Source organism: Dermatophagoides farinae, chromosome 10, assembly GCF_024713945.1.
Source record: "Dermatophagoides farinae isolate YC_2012a chromosome 10, ASM2471394v1, whole genome shotgun sequence".
In the NCBI taxonomy this organism is placed as follows: Eukaryota; Metazoa; Arthropoda; class Arachnida; order Sarcoptiformes; family Pyroglyphidae; genus Dermatophagoides; species Dermatophagoides farinae.
In genome coordinates this window covers 1,058,673-1,068,027 of record NC_134686.1, presented here as the reverse complement: position 1 = coordinate 1,068,027, position 9,355 = coordinate 1,058,673, and the positions used below count along the sequence as shown (strand labels likewise).

Sequence of the window (9,355 nt, the reverse complement as noted above, 5' to 3'; positions counted from 1 at the left end):
AACACCAAGGGATTTTTTCTCTTTTTCTCTTTTTTTATTATTATTTTTACCCATTGATTGACAGTTGTTTTATTACCACTGTGCACAGTGTTTGTGTGTGTGTGTGTGTGTGTCTGTGTTTATGTGTTTGTGTGTTATATGTTTGTCCATGGATCGTGTGTGTGTTCTGTGTGTGTTTTCAATAATAAATGAATTTATTAATTTACATATGGTTGAAATGTTCATCATTTAGAATTGGTTTTATTTTATTTTTTTTTTTATAATTTTTTTTTTAATTATTTTCATTTTATATTGTATTTAAAACTTGTTAATGGCCACCATTATCATCATCTTGATATTTAATATAAATAATAATAACCGTTGGCCATGTCCTCGATCATATTTAATAGAATGATGCATCAAATACCGGCCAACGAAGCCTGTGAAACTGAAGAAGAAGTTGAAGAAGATAATTATAATTTTAATAATGCAGATGTTGATTCAAAATCATATCTGGTCAATTTATATAAGGTATGAATGTGATTTATTAGATCAATTTTTTCAAAAAAAAAAAAATGTAATAAAATCATATTTTTGTTCCAATGGAATATAATCGTAAAGAATCTGAAAAATTGCAACTATTTTCTAAATAGTTTAATCGTCAATGAACAATTGGACTATGTTGTGATATCATTGTTCAAAAATCATCAATTCAGGTATCTATCCATGTTATGAACATTTATATTTAGTTTTTTTTTTCTAAACATTTTCGATTATTATTATTATTATGATGGTCCATCATCAGTTTCGGTATCAAATTGTTCGATTCCGATACAGTATTCGAACGAGTCCATTTTACCTGTGAAGATAATCATATTGTTGATTATATCGATAATGAAGAGCTGCCACCGAAATTGATAGATGTGATAGAAATGTTTGATTTTAAAAATATCTACTATAATGGTTGTATTATTACCGAAATACGTGATTATCGTCAATCATCGACAGATTTTTTCAATTCATATTTCATTTTATTAAAGCCAACTAGTTTAAGCCTTTATAATGATGTAAAAAAGATCATTGGATTGACAAACAAGAATTATATATGGACAAATACATCTAGACTGAAATTGGAATCCAAATTGATCTATCTAACATCGCCAAAATTATGTCTTGATCCTAATCCATGTATAGGCATTTTATCGAAAAAATTATCAAGAAAAAAATTAATATTTGGTAACAAATTATTCTTAAGACTGCCAAGAAAAAGACTCAAAACAATAATCACTAATGATCAATCAAAAGAATTTAGATTACTCAATTTTTTGAAAACCAAAAAACCAACTACATTCATACAGCAAAAAATGAAACCAAATTCAGCTGCAATTGAAAGCCAGATGAAAATAATGCAAACTGAATATAAAGATGTAGAAAAATTGGCTAAACAATTGATCGAACCGAAAGATTGCCAATCGAATGTTGAATTAATGAAAACTGAAGAATATCGAATGGAATTTTTAGACACAACCGGAACAATTATAACATTGACCATATTTCGTCGACCATATGATGATGTTTATTTTGGTAATATTATCAACATGAAGAATGGTGATTCTAAATCGGCACCAAAGTAAGTATCATCATAATAGATGATGAATTTATTTTATTTATTTCTTTTTCTTTCATTTTTTTCCCGAATTCTAGTTTTTATCTTGGTCCAAAAGAAATGAAACGTCGTTATATCGAACAATTTATTGAAACATTTTCAGAGAATGGAAAAAAAATGATTAAAATTACTCAACGAATCGGCAATGAAGAACCAAAAGTGAAACATACTCAAGCTGTTGAAATGTATCTGTTACGGCAGCAAAATTTAGCAAAATTAAAAGTTGAACAGCAGCAACAACAACAACAACAGCAATCGAATCAACAATCTCAAATTATTACAATGAAAAACAATGAATCAAACATTCAACAGCATCAGGCTTCTAAACAAACTATCATTTTGAATTCATTGATCAATAATAATCATCAAATTCATACTACAAATGTTTCTAGTGATAATACAGGAACGATAATCACGACAACTACCGTTTCATCATCATTACCATCATCATCATTACCATTATCAGCATCATCAGCCATAAACAATACCTCAACAATGACGAAATTGACTCCGAATCAAATTGTGATAAAACATTCAAATTTAAAATTAATTCAAGCAGCTAATTCGAATGTCATCAATAAAGGTAACATTTGTGTTATTTTATTTCACATTAATAAATGTTTTTTTTTCATTAGAAGTGATCAATAACAATGAAAATAATCATCATTCGACATCTATGATTTCTTTGAATACGACAACTAATACAACGAATAATAGTAATCAACAATCGACAATTCAATCACATCATCATCATCATCATCATCCTGTGCAGCAGCAACAGCAGCAGCAGCCAGTATTGTTGAATGTAAGCACAACAGCCACCGGTCAATATCATCAAAATGGAACACAACAGATACCTATACGTATACCACTTTCATTTTCATTACAACAATTAAAATCTGGCCAAATTGCATTAGTTCCAAATACAAATCTAAATACAAATTCATCGACAACAACAGGTACTACTGCTGGTACAGTTGCTAATGTTGTTCAAATGACAAATACAACAAATTCACAACAAAATGTTCCGGTTACATTTACAAATGATGTTAATAACCGTCATCATCATCATAATCAAGATCAATTACAACAGCAAACCAACAACAATAGTAATGAAATTCAATCATCAAATAGTACTAATACCACTACTGCTTCTACTACTACTGCTAATAATAATAATGTAACCTATGTTCCAACCAATGTCAATTTTATTCTACAAGGAAATCAAGTTTTCACTAGCAAAATTGGTTGAAAATATAAATATATGGACCACTTTGCAATCATCATTAACAACAAAATTGGGGGGGGGGGGTTGGGAAAAAACTAGAAACTATATTGGAATTATATTATGTCGTTCAGAATTGAAATTATTCTTTTGTGTATGTGTTTGTCTGTGTTTGTCTTTGTTTGTTTGTTTGTTTGTCTTTGTTTTTAACCAATTAACGGGTTTTTTTTCATTCAAATGGTTTGTCAAATATATTATATAGGGTTAATAAGATTTTATTTTATTTTATTTTTATTATTTTTTTTTTTTTTTTTTGTAAATATATTTTCAACAACAACAAACAGGAAAAAAAATTTCATTTGCATGTATGAATTAAATGGATTTGAAAAAAAAATTGTAAATTTAAATTTGTTCTCATCAGATGGCGCCATTATGTTTTTTTATTATTATCAAAATTATTCACGTGTTTTTGGATTTCATTTGTTTTTGGTTTTTTTGGGTTCAAAATGTTTTTCAGTTTGACCACCATCAGAAGAACATTTATTCGCCCATTATGGACAATCACAGATTTTCGTTATTTGTCATATTTATCGAAAACTAATGTGACAACAAATGTCCATAATAATGATGATAATGTATCATTGTGTGTTGTTGGCAATGGTGCCGATGGAAATCCACGTTCATTATTTCTTGATTATAATGATCATATTTTTATGTTCAATTGTGGTGAAGGTCTTCAACGTTCAATATGTGATTTAGGTTTTAAACCATCGAAAATTGATACATTTTTTTCCACTTCAAATAGATGGCATAATTACAGTGGCATGACTTCATTGTTACTTGCACGTTATGATTCTGGTTCTAGACATTTAAACATTAACAATGCTGATTTAAATCAAACATTCATACAATATTGTACGGTATTTGATACAAAATTAAAACGGCTAAAATATAACTATTTTGATGATAAGAATTTTGTATATGAAAATCTTTCCATTCAAATTGTTCCCATCGTGTTTGGTAATATAAAAACAGCCATATATCTTGGTACATTACGAGCACAACGAGGTAGAATAAATTTGGAAAAATGTTTTCATCAAAAAGTTCCACGTAATCTGGTAACTGAATTGGAACAGAATCAATGTGTTCAAAATCAATATGGCCAAATTATTCATCCATCCGATGTAAGTGATCCAGATAGACCGGAACAAAATTTTTTAATATTCGAATGTATTGATAAAAATTATTTGGAACATTTGTCCGTAAACAAAGTGATCAATGAATTCATACCAAAATGCAATGTTATGGTTCATTTTACCAATGATTTGAATTTACAAGAAAAATCGTATGATAATTTTTTCAAACAACATCATTCTAGTCATCATTTATTGATTACCAATAGCAATCCATCATTTAATCTTCGTTCAAATTATCGATTTCAACTTCAATTGAATCAACTGGATTCTTGTCTGTTTCCGTGTTTACGAAATACGGAACAATCACCCACTATTAGTGTATCGAATAATAATAATGATAATAATGTAATCTATTCACCAACCGGTATCAAATATATATTTCGTTCATCAACAACAACAGAAATGTCGGAAATAAATACGGACTGTGTTCCACAATTACCTACCATTGTTGATGCACTTCAACACAAAGATGGATCAGAACGTGATGGAATTGAAGAATCAATTGAAAATCTTCGTAAAAAACAATCATCTATAACAAATCATTCACGACTATGGAATCATAAATATCCAGAATTTTTATTTCTTGGTACCGCTTCATCACATCCATTACCTATACGTAATGTTTCAGGAATTTTAGTCAATATTGATGAAGAAAATTCCATTCTATTTGATTGTGGTGAAAATACCTATGGACAATTGTTGAATTTTTATGGCCAAAACAGTGTTGCAAAAATTTTGGCCAAAATTAAAACAATATTCATATCACATCATCATTCAGATCATCATTTAGGTTTGATTAATTTATTGAAAAAACGTAATCAATTATGTCAATCAAACAATATGAACAAATTATGGATTCTATTACCACCAATGGTACATCAATTTATACAAAATTCAAAAATTATAAATTTAAATCATAATAACCATTACAATGTGGTTAGAAATCAATTTTTTCATCAATTTCGTTCGAATATAATGAAAACATTACAGATTCAACAAATGGATCTAATACCTGTGGATCATTGTGCATATGCTTTTGCCATTGGTATCACTGATAAACGTGGATTTAAATTCATTTATTCTGGTGATACAAAACCATGTGATCGTCTTATAAAATATGGCCATAATAATTGTCATCTATTGATACATGAAGCAACAGTTGAAGATGGTCTGCATAAATTTGCCCAAACAAATTTTCATTCAACAATATCTGAAGCAATCAATGTTGGCCATAAAATGCAAGCAAAATTTACATTATTAACACATTTTAGTCAACGATATGGTAAATTACCATTATTACCAATGGAACAGCTGAACAATGATGATAACATTGGTTTAGCATTTGATAATATGATCATATCAGCCGATCAATTATATAGAATACCATTATTATATGATACATTGAAATGTATGTATTCTAAACATATTGATCGTATACAATATCGAACTGATCTTTATGAAAGAAAATTTAATGCTCATTCATCATCATCATCATCATCATTGATTTGATGGCTGATAAACAAATTTTGTAAACAAAATAAACAAACAAACACACTATTTATGAATGAATTAATAAAATTTTTTCATTTTATTCATCAGATATTAAGTATTTTTATTTTTTTTTTATAAATATAGCAAAATATTATTCATCATTTGTTTTTGCACATTACATTTCTGTTTGAATAAGTCTCTCTTTTTTTTTTACTCATCTGCAAGATTATGAATATATATGTGTGTGAGGAGTAGGAATAATAATAATGTGATGTGATGATGATGATGATGTGATTGAAACGATATAGCAACAAACAAAAGCGCTAAATTATGGCCAAAAAAAAAAAGAAAGAAAAAAAATTTTAAAGAACTGGATGACAGAATAGAATAGAATAGATGAAGAACGATGATGATGATGATGATCATTGATTTCAATTTTGTTGTTGTTGTTGTTGTGGTAGAATTTCATTGCAAAGCAATCATGATCGATTAAATGTTCGGATTGATTATATAGCATGATGATGATAATTTGTTCGGACACCAAAAAAAAAAAACAACAACAATCGGATTAATCACTTGAAACTGCTTGTAATATTTGTAACATGTACATAAAGATGTTGATAATATCCAGATATAATGTCAATGCAGCAAATACATAATCTTCAGCAGAGAATTGCATTTTATGTGAACCACCAAGAATCATTTGCGTGTCGATCAATAGAAACTGTAGAATTTTGTTTTCATTTTTTTAATTTTTTGGTGCAAAAGCGATTAGATTATTATTCAACACAGCCATATAATGATAAAAAAAAAATTCAGAAAAAAAGAATACGTTAAATATCCAAGGATAAAGCGAGGGAAAAAAAAGAGAAAAAACAAATAGAAATATATGTTAGTTAATCGAATTAGAACATGAAGTGCTTAGAAGAATATTCTTTTTTTGTTTATTATTATTGTGCTATATATAAGTGGATTAAAATGATAAGCACAAGATGAAAATCAAATCAAATCATTTTGTATGAGAGATTATTATAATTATAATTATAATTATAATGATTGTTTTGATTATAATGATTTATATCGTAAATGAATTTTTTCTTCTTTTGATTCAATTATGTCATAGAACATTAGCAGCAGTAGCAGTAGCAGTAGCAGCAGCATTCGGGAACAATAATTATCAATAAGAATTAGGGTATGTTTTTCTTGTTTTTTTTTCTAATTCCGATTAGCAGCACCAAGAATGCTGAGAATATACATGAATATCTGAATAATATCTAAATAAAGTGTTAATGCTGCAAATACATAATCTTCGGTTGATATTTGCAATTTATGTGAACCACCAATAATCATTTGAGTGTCGATTATTAAGAACTGTTGTTGTTGTTGTTGTTTTTTTTTAAATAATTGATAGCAGCGAAATGATGATGAAAAAAGGAGAGAAAAATGAAAATTACAAATAAATTTGGTAAAATAAAAACGATCTTATTAAATTATATAAGGGGGTTATAGGCTATTTAACTAAAAAACAAAAAAAAAATAATCCCGTTCGTGCTACCGCTTTCACCATATCAATTAAATTAATGAATATATATCATCATAGCATTAAGATAATGAGAATTAAATTCACTTACCGCTGAAAAGAGGAAGGCTCCAATACAAGAATAAATTAAATGCATAGTGTTACTTCGTGGAAAGAACATCATGATGAAACCAAACATTACAAACACAATGAATATTATAAACATCATTCCATTGAATATAGTGAAATCAATCTTGGTTTGGAATGCAAACAATGTCAAACCAAGACAAATAACGCCAGTTATCAATACCGCATATATAACTATTTGGAATTGATATAGTGAAGCTGTAACGCCCACCAAAAATGATTGGGCCAACGTGAATAAGAACAAACAAATATAATTATGTGGAGTTTTACGAGCCATGTCTCCACAACAGGCCAAAGTAATCATTGTTACCAAAACTACGGCCCTATAGAAGATGTTACGGAAATAATTTTCATTGATATGATATAAGAATTTTGAAATTTTTAATTTTCATAAAACTTACAATGCCACAAACATTAGCCAACTGTTTTGTCTGGTCCATTCCTGGGCTTTGTCACTGCCAGAGATGGCAAATACAAATCCAAATGTGATGGCAAGTTGAACCGATAAAATTCCATATACTTTTCGAATGAAACCTTTACACAAATAATAAAAAAATACAAAATACAATTACCAGAAATTCATACATTCATCGATCAATCTCTATCTAACATAACATATCATATCGATAACTTACCAAGACGGACAGCTTTCGAACTAAATCCTTCAAATTGATCACCAAAACCAGCTTCAGGATTATATTGTGGTGGACTATCTGGATAGCCTGAACTTGGATATTGGCCAGGATATTGACCACCTTGTGGTGTACCATATTGTTGTTGTTGATTACTATACATCTTGTATTGTTTGTTAGTTTTTTTTTCTAAGATCAGAAACAAACAAAAAAAATTTTGATTCGAAATTTGTTTGTTCAATTAATCGAATTTAATATTGATGATGATTCAATACAAAAAACAAAACAAAACACAAATTGTTGGAAAAAACACACAAATAAATTAGAATTACAACATTGGTGGTGGTTTGTCGTGTCGCAAACAACAGTATAGTGTGCAATATAGAGAAATCGTATGAAAAAGAAAATACTAGAAACAATGCAAAGAAGATAAACAGCGGCACAGACTATATCGGTAAAACTATTCTCACTGCTCTCACTATAAACACAATGGATCCATCAACATCAAAAAAAAAAAAAAAAGAAAACCACTACTCATTTTTTTTTGCAAATCTCATAAACAAAAGCAAAAAAAAAATTGTTACTTTGGTTACAAATTGATTTTTTTCTATTTTATTGTTGTTGTTGTTGTACTGTTTTTCTACGTTTTAAAATATGAAAGAGAGAGAGATGGAGATGGATAGATAAAATATGAATCATATGTATTTTTTTTTTTACTTTAACATTTCAATTTATTAAAATACATATATGAAATGAAATATGTAAAAAAGCATTTGTTGCATTTGAGATTATCAATGATTTTCAATAATCACATAATGATGATGATCAATGTAATCATTTTTTTTTTCGTTTCACGCACAATGATGTCATCACACCAGAGAAACCAGATAGCTAATGAATCATGTTCTTTTAGTGTTTTGGAAAAATAATCATAGATAAAAAGTAAGCAAGCAAGCAATAAAACGGGCCAAGGGAAGAGAAAAAAAAGATTGGTGGTAATCAGAAAAAAAAAAAAAATCGAATGTTTTAAAAATGAACTATAATAGAATATCGTGGCTAAGCATATATTATGAATGAATTCGAAAATTGACGACGTGTAAATAGAAATTTTTAAAGAAAAAAAAACAAAATTTCGATGCGAAAAAAAAGCCGAATAATAGCATATATGGAAGATGAAAATTCTTCTTTTATATCATCAAAGAATCCTGAAAGAATCGAATAAAAATGATCCACTTACCACCGAATATATATTCTTCTGATTAATATGTTTCCAAATTGACACGATGATATGTATGGACAACGAATATACAATTTTATTTGCGGTTACGGTTGAATTGAGTGGTGGAACAAAAAAAAAATGAGAAAAAAGAAAATTTTTTGACGGCGTCAATTAAACATAAACAAATTTTTGAGTCATGAATGTGTGAAATGAAGAGAGAGAGAGAGAGAGAGAGTCAGCGGCTGAGAGATCAATAGATTGTATATTTCCACCTAAACAGG

The 9,355-nt window shown here is 28.4% G+C and overlaps 3 protein-coding genes across 8 annotated transcripts; 2 read left to right on the top strand and 1 right to left on the bottom strand.

Annotated features, from left to right (window-relative positions):
* The first annotated feature begins 59 nt into the window (after positions 1–59).
* Positions 60–3,339, top strand: LOC124500268 (uncharacterized). 5 transcript variants are annotated; one of them, XM_075734662.1, is made up of 6 exons: positions 60–237; positions 390–510; positions 601–695; positions 785–1,609; positions 1,684–2,228; positions 2,281–3,339. In XM_075734662.1, the coding sequence occupies exons 2-6, from the start codon at positions 391–393 to the stop codon at positions 2,895–2,897; spliced, it is 2,202 nt and encodes a 733-aa protein (XP_075590777.1). In that variant the 5' UTR covers positions 60–237; position 390; the 3' UTR covers positions 2,898–3,339. The 5 variants fall into 5 exon arrangements, with proteins under 5 accessions (XP_075590777.1, XP_075590779.1, XP_046920280.2 ...); XM_075734663.1 differs by having other exon boundaries at positions 115–510; positions 785–1,215; positions 1,285–1,609; XM_075734664.1 differs by having other exon boundaries at positions 72–510; positions 633–695.
* LOC124491217 (ribonuclease Z, mitochondrial) lies at positions 3,300–5,665 on the top strand. The gene has a single exon (XM_047053848.2). It carries the CDS (start codon positions 3,377–3,379, stop codon positions 5,573–5,575), a length of 2,199 nt encoding a protein of 732 aa, XP_046909804.2. The 5' UTR covers positions 3,300–3,376; the 3' UTR covers positions 5,576–5,665.
* Positions 5,624–9,336, bottom strand: Lfg (Glutamate NMDA receptor-associated protein 1 lifeguard). 2 transcript variants are annotated; one of them, XM_075734669.1, is made up of 6 exons: positions 9,093–9,294; positions 7,859–8,044; positions 7,625–7,757; positions 7,189–7,546; positions 6,780–6,928; positions 5,624–6,294 (listed from the first exon to the last, which is right to left on the bottom strand). In XM_075734669.1, the coding sequence occupies exons 2-6, from the start codon at positions 8,016–8,018 to the stop codon at positions 6,126–6,128; spliced, it is 969 nt and encodes a 322-aa protein (XP_075590784.1). In that variant the 5' UTR covers positions 8,019–8,044; positions 9,093–9,294; the 3' UTR covers positions 5,624–6,125. The 2 variants fall into 2 exon arrangements, with proteins under 2 accessions (XP_075590784.1, XP_046920356.1); XM_047064400.2 differs by lacking the exon at positions 6,780–6,928 and having other exon boundaries at positions 5,624–6,281; positions 9,093–9,336.
* Positions 9,337–9,355: the final 19 nt, after the last annotated feature.